This window comes from Zerene cesonia, chromosome 16 (assembly GCF_012273895.1).
Source record: "Zerene cesonia ecotype Mississippi chromosome 16, Zerene_cesonia_1.1, whole genome shotgun sequence".
Lineage (NCBI taxonomy): Eukaryota > Metazoa > Arthropoda > Insecta > Lepidoptera > Pieridae > Zerene > Zerene cesonia.
The window spans coordinates 9,071,369-9,095,068 of NC_052117.1; the positions used below are offsets into that span (position 1 = coordinate 9,071,369).

Here is a 23,700-nt window from a genome sequence, read left to right on the forward strand (position 1 = left end):
TCTCTCTAAAGTATTTAATGCTCTGTAACGCAATGTTCCCGTCGCCACATTAAACTAAACGTACATCGTTAGACATTACTATAATACTGCGTGTGAATTATGCAATTCGTTTTAATTTGCGACCACAAGAAGGGGTCTCACCTGTAAGGCGGCTGCACACACGACAACGCTTTTTTTACCACCCTCCGGGCGAGCGCAAGCCAAAACCCACCGTAAAACCAGCCCTTAGAAGCGAAATAATACAGAAAGTTGTTGATTAAATTATTTCTCCATTATTTGATTCCACCTCTTTCAAAATGGCGACAGTTTTGCGTGTGAATGCGGTTTGAGACGGCGATAGTTGACGACTTAATGAATTCTCGTGGCCATTTTTAATTGATCTGTTGTTATTGTTTTGTCTTCAGGTGGCATTCGTAACAATGCATCCTCGTTGAGGATATTTTCTTCACGTTTCTTTCCGTTTGATATTTTCTCGGCACATTATATTTTACGTTAAGGAAGCATTTTTTATATAAATAGGATTTTTTATTTTATACAAATATCATAGGATTCATCCAATTAGCTAAACCATTTGTATTTTGATCTATTTACAATATAACAGAAGTAATTTTATATTAAAAATCTGTACGAAATATATTTAGCTTGTGAATGAAAAATAAATCGGTACATTCCCTGTAAGTTAACTCTTCAAGACACTAAACTATATTCTACCGGTCAATCGCCCCAGCAATATATACTATAGCCGAATATATCAAGCCGGAAGTTTTGTGTAAAAGCTTTACAAGCATACAAAATTCGTCAATACAAAAGTCTCCTATTTATAAAAATTGGGCTTGCAAATCGATAATACGTAGCAATTAAGTGATAGCCCTGTTATGTACACAATGTACTCAGGAAAATTTAACAAAAATTGGTTGGTTTTTGTTCTTATTATTCATTAAATGTAATAGAAAAACAATCTTTACTCATTTATGATATTAATTAGACGAAAATACGAAAGGTATACAGGTAAAAATGTGTAACCCAGGACCCAGGAGAAAGTTTTAAGAGACCGTAATCACATGATTTAGGAATATAATAACTACAGAATATATTCGATAAATAAACTTGAAATATATACCAATACAAAAACACCAGGTCATTTAAGTGTATCTAAGTAGGCCCGTTTTTGTCTTCTCTCGTTTCCCAGTCCATTCCTTTATTTCTATCGTCAATCCTTTTCTTATCCCTTAAAAGCGGGAAAGGCAGAGGTCCCACTTCTGCAAATGATCATGGGCTGTAGTGACAACGCACCATCAGACGACTGGCGATGAAAATGGTATCTTGCTATTGCGTATATAAACGTTATAGTGTATAACTTTTCCGCTATCTGATATCTGAACTACAGTTTTACATATCCAACCAACATTTAACCGTTTACTATGTACTAAATTCAACGCATGTTTTACCAGATTAAACAATTATTATTAAAAAAATACTAGGAAATGTGTTTTTAAAAATATTCAATCGAAATTGCAAAATTCTTAACCAATGTTCATTTATTACTAATTATTCTGAAAGGAGCAGTGCCTCCAGAGTATAGAATCATAGGTATCAGCCACGGATATACTGGATTTTATTTTATAGTTTACAAAGGAGATAGTTAATCGCCTGACGGTAAGCGACCAGCACCATAAACATCTGCAGATACTTTGAACTTTACTGGATAAAAGATTGATGGAAAGAATAAAGGGAAAGACTGGGAAGGTTAAGGCAAACGATACGGCCTCTGGCTCTCCCACTCACTGAACGAATCACCATAGCATGTTACTATTAGACGCCGATCTTCTAGATACCCGGTGCGAGCTGGTCTCGTGCCGACGTGTGCTCGACTCCTACAATAAAGTATTGTCCGTTCAACTTATTTATTCTCATAAAACTCTTAAGTTTTTTCCTATTACATATTCGAATTTAAAAAAGGAACACTTGAAATAAAAAAATAAAAATTTGTCTATAGGTACATTAATTGAGAAGTGTGATTGTTTCACAAAAATGTCTCATCCATGCCTTGTCCCACATAATCACACTTGTTCTCAGCATAATGCTAAAAATAATATAGTTATAATGAAGAAGTAGCTCACTGTGACAGTGATAATGAATGGAAAATTAAAAATTTGTTTTCCAGAAAGTTGTTTTAGCTGAATGCTGGATATAATATTAAAGAAGTGCATAATTTCGCACTTTTCATAAATACGGATGTTAAATTGCGGTCTCTCGTTAAATTAAAACTATGAAAAGCACAATTTGCGAAGAAATGAGTTTTGCTTTTGTCGTTTTTGTTCGTACATATAACTAAGTTTAATAAAAATCCTAATAATTCAGTCATTCATATTTTCGTTTACCTATTCCAATATATATCACTGAAGTCCCGTTTCAATAAGATTTACACCTCTTTTTCTGTGATATTGTCAATTAAAGCTTATTCTGAACAAATGCTTCATTTAAATCATAATAATTATGTAACTAATAAGATTTTTCTAACCGAATTTCGTCTAGAGTCTACAGCGCACCCCTCTCTCTAGAGACTAACTGACTATCTTCCCTATAGATATTTAGATATAGGTATTCCTTTGCAGAGGTACATAAATTTATATGTAGGTATTTAGATATCAAAGTTTCGTGGAATATGTTCAAAGAAATAAAAAAGGAAAATTTATGAAATAATGTTTAAATATTAACATATGAACCATAATAATATAAACATACGAATAAACACAATAAGTTAATGTGTCGTTATAACAAGATAGGATTAACCTACAAATTAATATACTTTTACGTCAAACAATATTAGTATTATTAAAATACAACTAGCTGTGACCCGCGGTTGAAACCGCGTAAGCGTGCTGCGTATCCGTATCCCGTAGGAATATCGGTATAAAAAGTGCCTATGTGTTATTTCAGTTGTCCAGCTATCTACGAAGCAAAATAGTATTATTATTCACCAATAGATGTCAGGAAAAAAAAAACACGAATAAAACACGAATATGACATTATTTCAGTTGTCCAGCTATCTACAAAGCAAAATAGTATTATTATTCACCAATTAGATGTCAGGAAAAAAAAACACGAATAAAACACGAATATGACATTTTCTAAAAAAAATTCCTAGCTAGATCGATTTATCACCCCCGAAACCCCCTGTATACTAATTTTCATGAAAATCGTTGTAGCCGATTCCGAGATTCCAATTATATATATATATATATTCAAGAATTGCTCGTTTAAAGGTATAAGATTATTTAATGGTAACATTATACATTCCTATATTCTACAATGTTTTAATATGTTTAAGGATATGGAAAACAAATTTCTTGTGTATATTTACATTATTAAGAATCTCGATTATTTCCGATCCGTGTATCAGATTATCTGTATACTTCATACTGCGATTTCAATAAAATCATAACAAACTACCTATATAGAAATTACTCTATTCAAAACAGTACAAATATACACACGAATAAATTTATTCAAAAAATAGTTTGTAGAAGATTTTCAAAGCGCCATGTATGCTGTCTTGAAACTATATTAATGTCCAACATTTTATGAGCTCTTATATTATGAGATAATATAATAATTAATGCAAACATACCTTCTACTCGTACCCATATTTCCCATTGGACATAGCTACGTATTCTAAATTTTAGTATTTAAAAGTTTAAAGTTTTATGTATCAAATAAATGATCGTCGTAGTCTAGGATAATGATGGAGCTAGTGAATTAAGTGCTTTTTATCAACAAAAAATGCAAGTCCAAAATGCAGTTCCATCACGAGGCAATTATACAAAATGTAATTTACATATTTTCAGTAAATGGTGTCTTTTTATAAGATTAAGGCATGTGATATTTTCATCGGTTTTCAATTTCAATTTCAAATAACTGTCCCGACGGCTTCAGAATCTAGACTTTAGCTGTAAGTACTGAATCACTTTCTTCTTCTGAATAGAAATTGTTATAAAGAATTGGATAATATTTTGCCAAATCTGCAAAAAGAAAATTATTTAGAAATACACAATTATATTTTATAAACAAATTATATATACAAGTGGCCTAAGGTGGCTTTCCTACATAATGACCCTACCTATAACGGACACAACTCAGAGTCTAACATAATAATTTATAGTTATTATTCACAGTCAATATTCATTAATTACTTCTAATTATTCACTAATTAGGAATTACCAACATCCACATATCTATAAGCTTTTAATTATTTGAGTGCTTCGTTCGACCTGCACTAGCCTAGTTCATAAAATATGATGCTCTATTTAACGAATTTAATTAACACGCCCATTTGTTGTTTTATTGGCAACAATTTCATAATTATCTTTAAAATAGTATTACATTTGTCTATGGTTGCGTATAATTGAATTTATAAACTCAACACTTATTAATTTGTTATGTAAAACATACACTGCACAGTATATACCATATTAGGCCTACTCTACTAGCTCTGACTTTTTTAATTCGTAGGAAATTTGAATTTCTGCGCTAACATCTATGTCCTTAAAAGAAAGTTGCCTGCGTATTATTATTCTTTTAATAACTTTATCGACATTCTAGTTACATAATGAAAGAGTCGTTGGTCAGATTAAGTAAGTTGGCTTTAGACAGGTTTCAGATTTTTAAAATATTGAAATTACTAATTTACATTTAATTAGGTGGCTACCTAACATTTTTTTATTTACTGAAACATACACGAGCGTAGATCAGGAGGCACGTCTAATTCTACAATAGGCAAGTGAATGGTTAGCAAATCGCGGCATTGTCCGCAGATAGCGCATCCGCAAGGGCCGGGCTGTTTGGACAAGCGCACAATGGAGCGCCACAAAGCGGCGGATACGCGCTTTGAGGCGTCAGCCGAGCCCTAATGACGCGAACCCAACACTCCATTGTTTCCACCGTAATCTCCTTATTGAGTTACCTTTAATCATTGACGAAATCGACCCCTAACGACCGCTCAATCTCCTGTAATCAATACGCTTGGAATAAAAAATTGGATTCGGGAAGACGCGACGAAATTGGCGCTAACGACAGCCGTAATCTTATCCCAACAATATTGTGACACCGCGCCCATTACCGAGACCGAGCCTCAATAGCTTTGTTCCTTTCTAGTATTGTGTAAATCAACGGTCTGTGAAAGGATTATGGCATTGTGAACTAAACAATGGGTAACTATCCGCTGTCGCTTCTCTCTCGTAGCAATAATAATGTTAAGTTATCATTCAATACTTGTGCTCGTGTTGACGATCTTTTTCTTCGGTCCTGAGACGTCGTTTTGTTAGCTTTCAACTCCAAAATTGGTATTAACTTTATAATATGTGGTCGCCCATTTGAATCCTTTGAAAATATGTCAACAAATTGTGGAACACAGTAAAATATGACAGTATCCTGTAGTTTGTCATTACCATACATCATAACCCAACCAGCCACCAAACTAAGAACTTTTTCATTTATGAACAGTATTTTTTCTAGACCGATCGGAACGATCGTGTACAATCGGCAAGAACTCGAGTGTAATCTACCATTTTTAAAGATATGTATGTTACAAAAACATTAGATATATAAAGAAAATACTAGAATTTAAATGAATTTGCTGTTAGTAACTGTTTTGCTGTTGATTTGAAAATTTTTCGATTATCGAATTTATCGACCCCAAAACAATGACCAGTATTTTTTTCTGTTTGACTGTTTGGCGTCAATCGGATAAAAACCACTGGGCACATTTTGGCAAAATTGTATATTGTGATAGATTACTAGGTATAAAAAATTAAGTGTGGCTAGACATACTGTTACGGGATGATGATAAATTGGCGAATATGTAATTAAATGTGATGTCGTAAAAATAAAATCCAGGTTTCTTAATGGGTAATTTGCCAAAATAAACAGTTGTAATGAATGATAAACGCATTTGGTGTCATTAAAAAAATTATGATATTTTCGAATTTCTACGTAATACAGAATACTTAAAGGTTCCATTAGATTTCAAACATCATGTATCAAATTATATTAGAAATAAGTTATTTACGTGACATAAATAACTTTTTTATTTATAAACTTATTGAAATTACATTAACACGAGATTTTAAGTTAAAATTTAAGATGAAACATTTGCAAATGTCGTCATTCACTTATGGGCATAGATAGCATACCTGTATAGTATTTATTTATGAATTCATGTGCATTTATGATCGGTATTAGAATCACAGATTCTCATAGATATCTAAATAGTTACTGCATATACGAATCATCCTATTAGGTACTACAAAATGTCTTTCTGTTGGGCTCCATTTTACGCCTGCGCCACTGAACCGATTTGGATGAAATTTTTTACAGAGATAGATTGTGACCTGAAATAGAATAGTAGTTTTTTATCCCAGAAATCTCTCGGGAAAGGAAACCATGATCGAATTGTCTATCTTTAACTGCGCAAGCAAAGCCGCGGGCGGAAAGCTAATAATAAATAAAGTAACTTAACTAACATGCATTTTTAGACATTAATAAATCGTACCATAAATAAAAACTATATAATACTTATACACATAATTATTATATAGTACTTCTGTCATAATTATGCTTGTAGCTAGAATTTTCTCAGATAAGCCGCTCTACCTTCATCAGTACACAGAACAATCTGTGACGCTTTCATGTCTAAACTACTGAACCGATTTTGATTTAATTTGGAATAGAGATAACCTGATAAAAGAATTGTGCTACTTTAAAAATAAAAAAAATAACTAAATGGGTAATTAAATATTATTTTTTAATTATATAGATTATATAATAAAGTATGTATAATTAAGGTAAAATAATATGGAAACAAGTATGCGTTGCTATTCATGCAAACAAAGTGAAAGTTTGTTGAATTAAAAAAACTAACGGAGCTAAAACCATCACCATAATTCATTTCCATGCCATTAACAATAAAAATTATCCTTTGTACACTAAAAATATCTCCTAAGTCCGAGGAATTACATTTATATGTGTTATCTTTGCAAAAATGATATTCCTATTAGATAGTGCTAAATTTAAATTGTGATATTATTGGCAAGCAGCGCCATCTCTAAAATAATATTGATATCATGGGCCTTAAACATGGAAACACTTAAAATACTAGTCCATTAAAAGCCTTTTTATTTAATCAATATTTCGTTTGGTTTTTGGTTTAAAATCGCTTTTTTGAGGTGCTGTATGAAAACTTAAGCTTTGCAACTTTCTACCAGATTTTAAAGTTCATTTATAAATAATTTTGCAAATGTCAAATTATATTATGTCAAAGTCAAACTTCAAAATCTTAAATAACCTCAAATATCAGAATTGTTGTTACTTATTGGTTGGAATAACATAAAATATAAATATGTTTAAAAATATTTTGAACAATGTGAAAACAAATTTAACTCGAGGTTTCCACACGACTTCGTGTTTAAATGAAGTACGATTATTATCCAGACTCCGAGTAGTAGACAATTCTGAAATCGGCAAGCGAGCTATGGCCGAGGGAAAACCACCTAAAATTATTTGCGTTTACAACAAACAACGTATGTAATTCATGTTTCAATTAATGTATGTTAGGATTCAACACGTATTCTATTTTATTTAATATGTCAAAATTGCAAAGCAGGCTGAGGAACTGAAGTAAATACTTCATCATGGCCTCTAAATCATTCGTAATAACTATGTTTATTACAGTCTATAATTATGTCTTTATATAGGCTTTCATATGTGGTAGTATTTGATAAATTGTAATATTCATTTTTTAATAATCATTATTACTGTGCAAACACAACAAGCCACACCAGTTATTCTTATTTATTGCAGGTGTTGGTTATATTGGAGACAGAGTTCTTGTAGCTATCAAAGGACAGAAGAAGAAGGGCATTCTAGTTGGGTTGAAACAGAAACAGAAAGTCAAGGTTCCAAAGTTTGACAGCAATAATGTGGTCTTGATTGATGACAATGGTACTCCCCTGGGTACGAGGATACATGTGCCAATTCCAACCATTTTGAGAACTATTTTAAAAGAGCGCACCCATGCTAAAGGAGCAGACTACACAAAACTTTTAGGAATAGCTACTAAATTTGTTTAGATTTATTTTCTGTATGTAATAGGTAGTGTAAATAAATTATTTAGATTTATTGTTCTTGTTTGTTTCTGTTATACTAGATCATTCCTCATTTTAGAAATGAAGAAAAATTTTTTTGATTGTTCTGTTCTTTTTTGAATGAACTATCTGACACAACACATACTATTTATACATACCTGTAGCTGCTGCTAGTTGGACTATATACATTTACTGATGGCACGAAAAGTGGCCTGATATGTATTAGCTAATGCTAACTACAATAAAGAGGTACAAAATTAAGTGTCATCAAAAATAATACTATGTGACTTATAAGCGCATACAATCAAATTAATTGTAAAAAAAATACTTTTGAAAAAAGGGGGGAAAGAAATATATCAAATTGTGTTAAAACCACAGATAAAATATAATCAGACAAAGTTTCTACATTTGATGCTTTAGGTTTATGTGACAGGCACACATATGACTAAATTTACATTCAATTATTCCTCTGTACATTAAGAAAGATAAAAGACAACATTCAACATTGTGGGGCCATGGTACCAAAACTATTTCAGAACAAAAATAAAACAAATTGTGAAATTTGAAAATTTAATAAACTTATAATCAGTTCCAGTTGAGAACAGACTTAGGACACGCTATCTAACGATGGAGATGAGGAGACGCAGCTACATGTGACTAATTCATTATTATTATATGTTGGCGAATGGCGACGTCTCTACCGGTAAAACCGACTTTTAAGCTGTATTGGAGTAGAAGAATGAGATGTTTCATGACACGTTTTGGTGTTGCCATCAAAAATTCTACATCATTTGACATTGTTCGAACTTCGAACTACTTTTTAGAGAGGAATGTTAAATTTTATTATTTTTGATTTGAAATACAGCTATTGTTTTGGATTCAATTTAGCTTTTTTCGTCTGCCCGATATTAAAGCTGTTATCAAGTAGAGACGAGGCCGTACCGACGGTATGTACACGCAGTAAGATTATACATTCCACACATCACAATTACGACACAATATACATAAAAACACGAAACTTTAAGTAAAACGAAAGTGATACGCCGTAACCGATGCACAGATCGTATTAAATGCCATTCTTGTGTATTGCTTAGTGTTACCGCACTCAAAAAGGCACATTGCGTTATAGATTAGAACATTTATTTATTGTGAATCGTAAATACAGGTTATCTACAGTTTACTCGACTTATACGTAACCGTGTGGGAACCTAACCAAATTAATTGTACTCTTTCCTTATAATAAGTCACACTTATACTTTAACGGTAATGAGAAAGCGATATATCGACATAACCAACAAATTTATACAAATGGCAATGGACAGATAATATAAAATGAGACGAATACTAAATAACTCGCATACGTCGATGACATTTAATAGAATATTGCATTTATAACGTGACTAGACAGATTTCGTGCGTCTAAATTTTATTCTAACGATTACCGAATCGTGCTTTAAACACATCATAATATAACGGACCAACGGCTTAGAATTCATTTAACTATTTAATGTATATCCTTAATTATGTTATTCGAAAGAAAACTAATTACAACTGGAGAAAAGTCGATTCGTGTAAGGGCGAAGATGATATTGCTAACGATATTCCGACATAAATGTGTATAATTTATTAAAACTCGATAAAATTGAATAAAATTACTTCAAATATACATTTGAATGCTATTAACCATTTCTGTCATGTGTCCTTTGATAGGTAACCTTAACTAAAATGTTATTATTAAGTACTTAATTAACTTTGTATATTCAGTTTTTGTTTTGCAATCATCCCAAATAAAATACAAAAACTTAACTATAAATAATTATGAGCGATGCGATGTTGCCATATCTTGACGTATGGGCAAAGTGTCTGTCTAGTTTATGTATTAGGGTTACAATAACCAGGAAAAATATTAATTTGGATTTGTGTCCTTAATGAAACGCCGAAACAACGACGCAGCATCGCAAAGCCCAGAATTAGACAAATGTAAGTGCACACAACCTGACTCTAGGGATAAAATGAGACTCAATCCAGAGCTGGGATAACGTTAGGCTGGGTTAGAGGTGGCACGGGTAAGGGTAACTCTTGGTGAGGATCATTTAAGGGACTTCAGGACCTGGACAGAAACACTGGGTTAGGTGGATGGTGATTTTACTTTATTCTAATGTGTCTTATTTTGTTTTGATGTCTTTAGTTTTTATGGATTTTAAATTTTGTAACGTCAGGGTCGTTGCATCTCGTTTGTTCTGCAATCCTACGTCATCAGACGCATTCAATTATTTTAGGGATTGTGATTCAATTATTTTAACATAATAAAGAAAAACAATAGTTAATTGGTAACAATTGTCACATAAGTTTTATCAATCGCCCAACGCGTTTCATAGTCGAGAAAAAATACCTTATTAGTGGTAAGTCAATCTTAGCTTTTTTTTAGGCAACTTGTATAGAATATGTATACAAGTTGAGTGTAGCAATGACCCTGACATTGGAAACATTTAGCACTTTCGAAATGTAAGGGTAAGTGGAAGTACGTAGAAGGCCCCTCAAGTATTTTGTACGCTAACTTGTACTGACACTGAATAATATACGCAACCCGGTGAACCAATCTAGTGATTTATATGATTATTTCGAAAACTATAAATATTCACACATAATAGCCTCAAACTTATGGTTATTTATATATTAAAAAAATAAATGTAAAATATTCTTAAAATCACATCATTTAAAATGGCTTTTTAAATCAAGTTCATTACTATTTTTAAACTGTCTTAAAGAAGGCGCAATTTACTTATGAACCAGCACCTCCTTCAAACTTGCTTTATGTGCGACAAAATGGATTTTTTTTTTTTGTGGGTAACTACACAATATTCATGTGTCATCCACAATTTTTTTATCTATCCATTCAAAAACTTGCAAAAGCATTCATAACACATGTTTAACAAAGCACTAGATGGAGTTCCCAGGCCGCAACTACCGACATTCCACCCGCAGCGAACACTATCGACCTAATGTACAATCCGACACCTAAATAAATATAAAACACTAAATAACAATACAATTAAATTACCGCAACAAAAAAACGTATAAATGATTTGACTACAATAAATGTTTTGCAACTAGTGTAAAGTAAATAATGCATGTCTTATATTTAGTTTATGTTAGAAATTATGCGCGTCCATAACACGCGGCGCTATTTTATTGCACTAACTAATAAGAAAATGGTGTAAATATAGTATGATTAAAAATTAAAAAGTTGCTGGTATAAAAAAAAAACAAAATATATAATAATTTGGTGTAAATAAGGATTTTAGTTATGGCAACCCTGAGTAAAGGCATGTATAGACGCGCAATTAGAAAAGTGTCTAGCTAGAGCGATAGAGGATTTGAGGACGAACAAGAACTTGCTTTACTCGCGAGAAAACGCAAGATACTGGACTATGGAATAAATTCAAACGATTCACTCATGATATTTGTAGTGTTAAGGCATATTCGTTCGTAAGGGTGCTTTCCACGAGTCATTTGTACATGGTTTCAGTAAGTTCTGATTGTATTTACAAACAAATATTACTGTAATGATTATGACAGTATATTTCACAAAGACAAACTATACTTAGTATCTTTCTTATTTTTGATACGTTATGATTATGTTATGACAACCAAATATTTGTTTTTGTTAATAAAATGCACTTTTAACCTCGGTGGAAACACACCTTAAAGTTAGAATCCGACATTAACGAGAACCATTACATATGTCACCGAACCAGCGGTTAAACAAAACCTTACGTTTTCTCGCTCGTATCCGTAAACACGGTAAATATCTGCTACATTCCAATTGGACTTGCAAAACCCGCCCTAAAATCTATTAAGTATTAAGTATCGTACTTCAAACACTTCAACCACGAACACAAGTTACCGCGCTAAAATTGAATCGAAAACGACCGACGCCATGTTTTCAAACGGCAAATCACAGCAAAGCGCGCATTGCGCGCGAAACCTTCCTGTCACACGGTAATTTTTTTCTTTTTTTTTCGATTCCATTTTCAAATCCAATCGCATTTCAAATTCGACTCGCGTGCGTCGGACAGATTATCAGATAGAAGCGAACGCGTAGCTCGTAGACGTGGCGTTTTGCAAGAACAGTTGGCGGCGCGGGCGCCTAGACGTCGACGACCATCTTCTTGTGTATGTCAGTGTTGCCCACCACGTTGCAGAACTCCTCGAACGAGATCTTGCCGTCCTCGTCCTTGTCCGCGAACAGGATCGTCTTGTCGACGATCTGCTGCAGCTGCGTGTCCTTCAGGTTGTTGCCGACCATCATTTTTAATACCTGCAATTGATAAAGCAGTATTTGAAGTAATTAACGCACTACCCAACGCTAATACTGGATTTGAATTCTCATTTAAATTATAACAATTGACTTTTTGTGAGGAATTGAAAATAAATTTCCTTCTTTTCTTCCTTCTTTTTTCTTTTTCTTTAAAAAACCCCTTATATGTTTTTATTATATCCATAAATTTCTATCCTAACTAAGACCCCTCCTATAAACGCTTTACGCGTATATTCCCTTTATTTTATTTCTATTAAATTACAATACAATTTTTTATTACTGATTACTACTATTATAATTGTATAAACGTTTATGGTACTTATAGTTAAGATATACCTGAAACAGTTCCCCATTGGATATGAAGCCATCATTGTCCATATCGTAGATGCGGAAGGCGAACCGCAACTTGGACAGTTTGTCGCCTTTCACGCTGAACTGGGACACCCCCTGGATGAACTCCTTGAAGTCCACCTGGAAACACCGCCACCGTTTTGAGAGTATTTCTTTGTTTATGGGGAGAATCTTTCAAAACGATCTGATTTTCGTTCTAACCAAGTCCAGGTTTCATGGAAACATTCATTTGAATATTGGATATTTATCCATATTGCGTTACTGATAACTTCTGGTTTTTTTTTCGGAAAGACAGTCTACAACCTACATAATATTGTATTTGCAACAATATGTACACAGACTAGTTAATTCAGTATACATATTATAGGCTTATAATTATCTCTGTACAAATATACTTCTGGCAAACACGTTTGAATCATCACCCCAACAAACGAAGGCCGAATTGCTACTGAATTATAAAAGGATTATAGAAGTTGAATTTATTTATGTATTTATATGCTGCTACTGTAACAACCAACGCAACGCAAATTCTATATACTTATTATGCTATTATGTAGAATACTACAGTGTGGAGGCGTCTTAAGTCATCTTCACTGTAAAAGTACATTTACACATTGGCGTTTGTTATTCGCGCGATTGTGTAAATACACCTTAAGATTACCATAGACATAATACATAGTTTTCAAAACCTATCATATATATGTGGTTGATACCATATAGATGAAAAAATGGTTTATTAGAAGAAAGCAATTTTAATTTACAATATCCCTATGAAGATTTTAGTCACTGCTTTGCAATGACAAAACAGATGATGAAACAGCATCTCACCTCGCCATTACCGTCCGCGTCGAATATATCGATGACGCGCTGCACCAGCGGGTTCTGCTGCAGCTCCGGCAGCGACATGAACTCGTCGATGGACAGCGCGCCGGAGTTGTCCAGGTCCAGCTTGCGGAACCGCTTGCCCAGCCGCCGGATCTCGTCCGCGTCGACTGCCCAACACGGGAGTCGGATGTTAGTCGGACACCGGCTGGTACATTGGCGCAAGGTAAAGGGGAGGTTGTTTAGCCGCATTACTTTGTAGCGGAGCTGTAGAGTACCACGTGTGACCCACTGTATGTCTCCTCCCGATAAAATAAATTCATTTTGATTTAATTGGATTTACCTCCCCTTTCGCTTACACCAATGCCTAGCAAATGCGAATTTAATAGAAATCAAAATTTTTGTCCATTGAAAAGTCTTTCGAAATGCGAATTTTCTAACTTTTTTATCAGTATGCAGTGTATTACAGATTTTCTACTTATGTATTAACACTAGCAAGAATCTCCAACGTTCTCTTAATTGGTATTTTATATTATCTGCGTTTTTAAAGAAGCAGTGCTCTGTGCTAAGCAACGAGCTTCCTTACGCCACTTTAATAATTTCTGATATCTAGCGATTACATATTATTTGCCCAATTTGTCGTGCAATGCAAACCTACATTTTGAATAAGCAATTGCATATATAATATATACATTACATAATTATACTCTTACTAATGTATAATGTTTACTTCTATTCGTAGCACAGACGTTACTGTTCAGTTTTCAGAGTAATAAATTAATTTAAAAAAACAATACAATTAACATTAAACATCAATAGGTATCTACACAATTAAATATTCTCTACCAAAAAATCGTAATATAAACTAATTTTATAAACATCAAACATTTGTATTCTTGTATGTATATTTGCAATGTTTTGTATACAAACTACTGGACCCATTTCAAAAATTCTTTCTTTTCTTTCTTTTGCCACACGCCAGAAAGCTGTATCTTCACGGAATGACATAAACTATTTCTTTTTTTTATACCGGGTCAACCCGATCGAAGCCGGGTCTTGCGGTTAGTTAGACAAAAAACATATCCTACAAAAAGGTCACCAACGTCCCGAGGAATCGTCCACCCCATATTCAAAAATGGGATCTCCTTCGCCTTTGGGAACGTCAGTTAAAAACATCAAATCATTTTGTTTATCCGGAACTGGTTATAAAAAAACCTTTTATTATCTTCAGCATAAACAGAATGACCTGTTTAAGAATCGTTACGTCACACAGCATTATATCTTTAAAGTTTTCTCGGTTTATGAATACGTTCTATAAACATATCATATGGGTTGGCGAGTTTATTGTTACTCGGCTTTATATATTCAAGTGTTTCAAAGGCTGTCGACGTCCATTATATTGTCCGCATACTAAGTAACCTTTTGACTCGGACAGATATCAACGTATTGTGAACACGATGCAGTAAGAATAATTGTTCATATTATTATTATTTGAAAGCGTATTTCATTATTCTGCATCACGTATAGTACAAACTTCGGTAACTTATCGCACACAACAAATATTGATCACACGTAGCTGCGCACAATGCGTTTACTCTAATGTGCTGTAAACATCAATTTTCTTTATTCGATTGTTAGAACACAAACATTCATTGATCTAGCAAGCGTGTTGATCGGCCGTTCCCGCCATTCTATTATTAACATACAAGCAGTTCTAATGCTCCCGTGCACAAAGCGATCTATATATAACTATGTATATGTCACACTAATATGATGATGGAATGACCGTGTATGATGCCGCGATATCATTCAAAGCACACCGGCCATATTGGGATTATATTCTGTTCCCACTTCCCACTTCCCGCCATACTTCATAAACCACACTCACCAATTAATTAGCCAAATGCCAATTTACATTTATTAATTTGGAGATTTAATTTTTCGAATAGTATTTATTTGTTAGAAAGTACATGGTCTATTTGGACAAGTGTAATTCCCACGAAAATATATAGCATTTTTACTATTTAAGTGTTTTATAGTAATATATAAGTAAGGTAGCTAGCTACCTGAGATCATTTTATTTAACTTCATTTTAAAACACAAATATTTTGCTGGCTCTAATAAAAATTTGATGAAATTCTGAATATATAAAATTGCTTAAAAATGCAGATTCTGTTAAATTGCATACCTATATTTTTATCTATATTTGAAAGTTGCCAAGTGCCCAATTTGGAAAGTTGCATTGACTAAGAAGCACATGGGTTTCTCAATTTTATTTCTTCATTTTGTTCTTAAATGGTTTTAGGTCAGTTATTTCATATATTTAACCATAGCAGTACTAATTAACTTATTATCAGAGTGCAATTTAATTTTAAATGTATAAATTATACATGAATTACCAAAACTTTACAGCATTGATAAGATCAAACAAACAGTTCAGAGAATATGAGTAGCTTTCAATTGTTAAAACTCACTTCTCAACTCTTGAATTTACAAACTAAACAAATTTGACACAGTGTTAGTGTATATCCTAAAAGCAACACATTAACAAAACAGATGTAATATTGAATTGATAAGGGAATAATTTTTGTTATCAAAATCCATCCATAACGGAAATGTCAAGATATTTCAGCTAAACCACTGTGTGCACACACCAACACAACTAAAACCTCTATTGTTGTCATCTTACTTATATTGTGAGCCCATTGACAGAATAAAAATTTAGGCAGTGCTTAAAGAGATCTGACCAAATGTTGCAAGCCTAACCGAGTGGCTCTGGCATGCCACACTGGCATCTGTGTCAGTATGAATTGAATATCATACCACCCCTCAAATATTCAGATCTAATAAAATGATCAACTAACTCTCATGTTCTCTTTTTCTTATTTTTTTTCTCTTTTTAACTCCGTTTTCTAAAATATTTTTAGACTACAGACAGGGTAAATTTATCTCCCTCAACATTTTTTACACTATTTCTTTATTAAAAATGAGTACAATTTTTCTTAAATATATCTTTTTATAGTAAGATGCCACTAAAAAACATTAATCATAAAAATCAATTGAATAATTAGGAATTTATGTGCCAAAATGACATCCAACCAGCCACAGTTAGCCTGTTATTTAATCTACTTAGATATATTCATGCTATGTTAATGACTTTCTGCTATCTAACCTAATGACTGAAGGGATTGTTATAACAATTTCTACAAGAACATTGTGCTATTCCTAAAAACTATAGTTCACTTAAATAAATATAAAATCAATTATGTTTTTACATATTAGAGCCAGCAAAATAATGTAAGCCAAATATATTATTCATATTAGCACAAACTTGTTTGATGGGCTGTTTACTTTGTAATAATCAAATTAAACATTAGCCTTACTTAAACATTGTACAAGGCATTCTATCAATGTAGGCAACATAAGCTCAGTGCCTCAAATAAGTACTGCCTATGAAGCTATTCAGTGCCCACCCATTGACCTGTCTATGGTACCATGAGTCTAGTCTAACATCGAGTATGTGCTCTGTGGTGATAATGTAATGACCATCAGTGAGCGACACTCACAGTTTTCCACCTTAAAATCAATGCAGTTAACACGAGCTGAAACAACACCCCATATTACCTCACAATCCACACCCAAGCTATACATTAGTTTTGCTGTTAGGTCTTGGCATTAAGCATATTAATTTAAACATATTATTGCTACCCTCACTTTAGTAAATCAACAAAATGTGTGTTAGAAAAAAGTTAAACAATACCATTTTCTTATATTTGTAAATACTTACAGTTTGAACATAGTTCCATAGGGATTGAATTTTCATTTCCCTGCAAAATAGGCACTTGTGTCAATTTCGATTATTCATTTTTGGTGTAGAATAAATTACTGTGTCAAGATTTTTTTGTTAAAAGGAGTTAAATATATTGTGCATTAAAAAAGTATTCGGATCATCGAGAATTTGCTTGAAATGAGTGGATCATTGTTAAAAAAAAACGAGCCTGGCTCTTGACTCCAACAGTACTCACCATTTTTACGGTTTTACTGGTGACTTACTAGTAAATTACACTAAATTGAAAACAAATACGCGATATCGCGTATTTTTTATATAGTTGGAATCAAAATCACACAGGAACTCAATTTTCACAGGTTCACCATAAAAGCCAAGATCGATCTAAATAAATTTGACAGATTATCACTCGACAATTACTTGACAGATGTAGAGGATATGATTACCAAAGATTATACGATATTTTTTTTTAAGAGTCATCACTTTCTTCGTGATCAATATTACATATTCTCAACAGTAATCAGTACTAATACAACAAAACCGCCTTTAAATGATCAGAACTAGCTAAAATTTAAATGGAACAACATAAAAGGCGCCAGCTTTCAAATTACCGTAAATATATAATCGTCTTAATAATGAACCGATAGTACAGAGGAGTTTCCAGGGAGTTTCTTATAGGTACCTACTTTACAATGCTCCGGGGCATTAAATAAAAAGATAGTATAAAATCGAGTTTCACAGTAATTAATATTTCATTTAACTAGTAGCACTGCATGTTGAAAATGGCACATCCAATGTCAATGTCAAGTCTGACACTGAAATTTTTCTTCCCTCCCTCGCCCCTCCGAAAATTCTCTTTCCGTAGATGTCAACCATGGCGGCCGGGGTAGGTTTTGTTTTATCTTGAAATATCTTTACAATCTAAATCTTTTCTTTAAAACCATGAATAGGAAAACGTGTTCTTTCATTGCTTTATTACAATGTGAGTTTATTTGTTTTAGGTACTTTACACTTATCCGGAAAACTTCCGTGCCTACAAGGCGTTGATCGCCGCACAGTATTCCGGAGCCGACGTTAAAGTTGCTCCAAACTTTGTGTTCGGAGAGACGAACAAGTCAGATGGTTTCCTGAAGAAGTTTCCGGCCGGTAAAGTGAGTGTATATTTAGTGCTACGTGAAGTGATAGTGAACTGTGCACAGATGTTTTTGACGGTGACGTGTAATGTTTGCTGATAATTTTAGGTTCCTGCGTATGAAAGCGCTGATGGGAAAGTGTTCCTCACCGAGAGCAATGCCATCGCCTACTACGGTAATCATACATCTAATTTACATCTGATGTGACCATAACCTTTGAAACATTAACGCTATTTAGAAATATATATTTATATATATGTCAATAAATACGAATTCACCATAGAGATTTTAATGGTTGATTGATTAATTTCTGTCTTTTCATATAGCTTATACTTTATTTTCATTTGCCTGTAAAATTTTATTATTGTACTTACATAGCCAATATATATCAACTGACACAGCTGTTGGTAACATTCCAATCTTGTATTTTTTGGTTTATACATGAACAGATCTTAATGCATATATTGCATGAAAAGTGATGAGCAATTTTGTTTTCATATCACCTGTCAACAAATTAGTGATGATGCTAATTTATTTCATATTATTTAATTTCAAGTAACAGAGTCACTTTGTTAGTAACAATTAATTCTTAAAAACTTAATAAAATACCATGCTCTTCCATTTTTCTATACTTTCCATATTTAAATGAGCTTTTGTGTTCAATTATTGTAAATAAAATTGCTTTGAGCATTATGGTAAAAATATTATCAACAACAAAACCATAAATAAATATTAATGAATTTTCTACCAAAAAAAATCTTGTATACTACTTACCAATAAATATCTGTGTTACTTAAATCTATTGAATACATGATGACACTTTAAATTTCAGAATAGTTCTTAATCTTTCTAAATGTATTTACAGTGGCCAATGAAGCCCTCCGTGGGTCAGACCTGAAAACACAAGCTCAAGTATACCAATGGGCATCATGGGCTGACAGTGAGGTGCTCCCCGCCTCCTGTGCCTGGGTATTCCCTTACCTTGGCATCATGCAGTTCAATAAAGTGGTAAATACTTTTTAAATAAAAAGTTACATAATTTATGAAAATTTGTGTTATAAAGAAAGACAAAAAATTTGTGTGCTGCAAACATTACTCTTAAATACGATTAAATCCGATGTTCTTTGTGTTTAAAATATGGTAATGTTAACTAAAATTGTGAACAAGTTTAATAAATCTACATTTGAATGTGTTTTATAGAATGTGGAGCGTGCAAAGCGTGATCTCTTAGCTGCCCTTAAGCTCCTGGACAGCCACCTGCTCACTCGCACCTTCCTTGTCACTGAGCGTGTCACCCTGGCCGACATCATTGTGTTCTGCACACTTATTCACTCCTTCCAGGTAATATGATGGTTTAATGTGGACTTACATCAATTGGTGTTTGAGACATAAAGATAAAAACAGATTTTAATTTGTTGGCTGAATAATTTCATATGGAGAAAAATATCACTCCTTGTTTTACTAGGCAGTCTTTTCTATAGGCCAATAGGCCAACCTGAAATTATGTTGTAAAAAATAAAATATTTGATCTTAAAGGACATAGTATGCACAATATATTTTTTCTACTATGTGTATAATTTTTTTTTATTGCAGCTATAGCAATCATATACAGTAATATCTTATGCACTAGCAATTGCTTCAGGATGATGTTTGTTATAGATTTAAGAACCTAACTTTTCTTTTGTCCTGTGAAAAAAAAAGAAATTGCAATTTTCCAATGTCTGTTTATGTAAGTTATAAAAAAAAAAAATGTGTGTATGTATGTATGCTTAGATTTTCAAAACTACACAATGGATTTTGATGGAGTTTTTTTTTTATAGTGATTCAAGAGGAAGGTTTATATGCATAATAACATTTTTTATTGTACTCTGAATTAAAATCTAGTATAATAATATTTCCATAACATCACTAGTCACAAACTAAAACTTCACCAAAAACTATTCCAGCATGTGTTGGAGCCGAGCCTACGCGCCCCCCTCGTGAACGTGCAGCGCTGGTTCGTGACGCTCGCCAACCAGCCGCAGGTGCAGCGCGTGGTGGGCGCGCTCGCGCTCTGCGCCGCCGCGCCGGTGTACGACCCCAAGAAGTACCAGGAGCTCACCAAGGACAAGAAGGTGAGACCCCCATCTGCACTGCCGACCAGCCAGCCTCTGGTGCAGCGTGTGGTGGTGAAGTTGCTTAAGTTAGTGAAATAAGTCAATGACTTAGAATTTGTTTGGTAACTGGGATGTCAATGTATATCCAAGGTAATGGTATTAAAAATAGGTACTTTTAAACTAAATAATCACTTGAGATTTTTTGTATATATTTGGTACAACTAACTAACTGTTTTATCTAATTATAAGTTATAAATATTTTAGCCAGAGGGAGGCAAAAAGGAAAAGAAGGAAAAGAAAGAACAGCCCAAGAAGGAGAAGGAAGTGAAAGAGCCTGAACCTGCTGATGATCTAGAGGAGAAACCCAAAGAGTCAAAGGACCCCTTCGACTCCATGCCCAAGGGGTAAGTCATTGTCAATGCATCACATAATTGAAAGATTTGCACAATATACAATGACTTTTGTTAGAAATTTATTTCTAACATATATATTCTGTTCTATACTATTTTATAGTATAGAACAGAGTTCTATACTAATATAAATTTATATCAACCTGTCCAAATTCTGTACATTGAAGAAATTTAGATTTTTTATGGTTCGTTATATTGTCGATACTGAAGTATAAAATGCAATTGAAATATTTTTGTCTGTCTGCCTGTCTGTATCTCAAATGAGAATCACGCAAAACTACTCAACTGATTTTGATGAAAATTGGTATGGGAATAGCACCTACTCCTAGGAAGGATCTTATTTACTTTTCATCCCAGAAAGACCTGATATGATGTCTGAGGAGGGAGGGGTGAAAGACAATCTAAGTATTTATTGACAAACGTGAACGAAGTTGCGGGTACAGCTAGTCATACATAAATATATTTAAAAAAAAGTATGAAGTCACAAATATTATGTAAATGACTATCAACATCATAAGTAAGGATTATTAGATGAGTAGTTTCATGACTAGCAGGGCCAGTTAGTTATTTATTTTGTTATAGTTGAAATATAAAAGTGAGTATATACATGTATATGATGGATTTTTAATTTTTATTAGCTCCTTTTAGTAATTCAATAAAGAATTAACAAAATGTTGTCTGCACATTTTCAGAACATTTAACATGGACGACTTCAAGCGGTGCTACTCAAATGAGGATGAGTCGGTGTCGGTCCCGTATTTCTGGGAGAAGTTTGACCCCGAGAACTACTCCATCTGGTACTCGGAGTACAAGTACCCCGAGGAGCTGTCCAAGGTGTTCATGAGCTGTAACCTCATCACTGGTGCGTATATCATGATTAATCTATTTACTTTTGTCACTCAAGGGGTTTTTGAAAATATTAGGTATTTGAAAAAAAATATGTTTATTTTTATTTTATGTTTTTTAACACTTTATGTTAAATGATAATAATGATACTCGATTGGAAAACTCTGGAAGATGTTTTGATTGAATTAAGAACAACTAAAAAATGTATGAAATCTTATGAAGTCATGCGACTTGAGTGAATGCGCCAAGTACGTACACTTTTGTGCGTCCCCACCGTGAATTGAATCCAGCACCCCTCGGTTCTACGCTCACTCGCTTACCACTGTACCAAGGAGACGGTCACATCAATGATGTTAAAGCTTATAAGAATTTAGCCCACCTATTTTTTTTCTGTTTAGTAGTTCACTAATTTTGTATAGGTAACTCAAGTAACAACTTAGTGATGAATGAAGAGAGAATGTGTGATGTATAACGGGTTTGATGATACATATTAGTTACTATAGCCTTTCTCAATAAATGGGCTATCTAACACGGAAATAATTTTTCAAATCGGACCAGTAGTTTCTGAGATTAGTGCGTTCAAACAAACGAAACTCTTCAGCTTTATTAGTTACTGATGTTCCGCGTTTGAAGCTAACTCTGTGAGAGCTACACTTCGATCTGTATGAAACTGAGTGTCAGTATAAGTTGTGCGGTGCGCGCGGCAGGCATGTTCCAGCGGCTGGACAAGATGCGCAAGCAGGCCTTCGCGTCCGTGTGCCTGTTCGGCTCCGACGACGACTCCACCATCTCGGGCGTGTGGGTGTGGCGCGGCCACGAGCTCGCCTTCCCGCTCTCGCCCGACTGGCAGGTGTGTATCTATCTATCTCTCTATCTATCTATATATCTATCTATCTATATATCTCTCTCTCTCTCTCTCTCTCTCTCTCTCACTCTCACTCACTCACTCATTCTCTCACTCCCCCTTTCTCTCTGTCCCTCCCTATGTATCTCCCTCCACATCCCGCCATCTTCCTCTCACTTGTCTGTTTATCCCTTTTGAAATATGATGTTTATGTAAACAGCTGAGTTTTATTTAAAGTAAGGAGATAACTATAAACACTTATCATATCCGGCGTTGTGTAACCTTCGATAATTTCCATTTCGCTTGACAGATCGACTACGAGTCGTACGACTGGAAGAAGCTGGACCCGGCCAGCGAGGAGACCAAGAAGCTGGTGCAGAACTACTTCTCGTGGACCGGCACCGACGCCAAAGGCCGCAAGTTCAACCAGGGGAAGATCTTCAAGTGAACACCCCCAGCGCCCCCAACACCCCCACACACCCCCAGAGATGACTGCACACGACGCTTTTGTATACTTTTATACGGTTTTATAGTGAGCCACGCGTGTATGATCCATTAACAGCGAAAATTCTACTCATTTTGTTTGTATGAAGTGATTTGATCACTGAATTGAATTAAATATAGTACAAGTGTCTCGGCTCCTGATTGCCTTCCGACAGTATCTGCTATTGTATTGGTGGGTTTTATAATTTATTCGAGTAGTCATCTTAACATAAGTCGACAGTTTTGTAAAGTTATTTTAAATGATATTCTGCATTTATATATGTAAAACACAATTCTCAATTGTATGTGAAAGCTAAGGAATAAAATTGTTTTCTATTTATTTGCTTTGTTTTATTTTATCTGTTACATTTGCAGTTAATGTTTCAAGTTAACAAAAAAACCTTTTTATTTATCTGTGTTTATTCAAAAAGTAAAATATGTGCTTATTCCAAAGGAATCGTAAATA

At 33.8% G+C, this 23,700-nt stretch overlaps 3 protein-coding genes across 4 annotated transcripts; 2 read left to right on the forward strand and 1 right to left on the reverse strand.

Moving 5' to 3' along the window:
• Positions 1-7,324: 7,324 nt before the first annotated feature.
• On the forward strand, positions 7,325-8,180 carry LOC119832868 (39S ribosomal protein L14, mitochondrial). The gene is made up of 2 exons (XM_038356668.1): positions 7,325-7,577; positions 7,858-8,180. Exons 1-2 carry the CDS (start codon positions 7,397-7,399, stop codon positions 8,124-8,126), a joined length of 450 nt encoding a protein of 149 aa, XP_038212596.1. The 5' UTR covers positions 7,325-7,396; the 3' UTR covers positions 8,127-8,180.
• A 517-nt stretch (positions 8,181-8,697) lies between these two features.
• LOC119832782 (calcineurin subunit B type 2) lies at positions 8,698-17,821 on the reverse strand. 2 transcript variants are annotated; one of them, XM_038356537.1, is made up of 6 exons: positions 17,661-17,821; positions 17,423-17,462; positions 17,202-17,237; positions 13,642-13,805; positions 12,799-12,933; positions 8,698-12,462 (listed from the first exon to the last, which is right to left on the reverse strand). In XM_038356537.1, the coding sequence occupies exons 1-6, from the start codon at positions 17,661-17,663 to the stop codon at positions 12,292-12,294; spliced, it is 549 nt and encodes a 182-aa protein (XP_038212465.1). In that variant the 5' UTR covers positions 17,664-17,821; the 3' UTR covers positions 8,698-12,291. The 2 variants fall into 2 exon arrangements, with proteins under 2 accessions (XP_038212465.1, XP_038212467.1); XM_038356539.1 differs by lacking the exon at positions 17,202-17,237 and having other exon boundaries at positions 17,661-17,820.
• Positions 17,822-18,212: 391 nt separating this feature from the next.
• On the forward strand, positions 18,213-23,574 carry LOC119832794 (elongation factor 1-gamma). The gene is made up of 10 exons (XM_038356556.1): positions 18,213-18,308; positions 18,424-18,573; positions 18,664-18,730; positions 19,421-19,563; positions 19,756-19,896; positions 20,502-20,669; positions 20,916-21,055; positions 21,754-21,923; positions 22,615-22,757; positions 23,062-23,574. The coding sequence occupies exons 1-10, from the start codon at positions 18,288-18,290 to the stop codon at positions 23,197-23,199; spliced, it is 1,281 nt and encodes a 426-aa protein (XP_038212484.1). The 5' UTR covers positions 18,213-18,287; the 3' UTR covers positions 23,200-23,574.
• Positions 23,575-23,700: the final 126 nt, after the last annotated feature.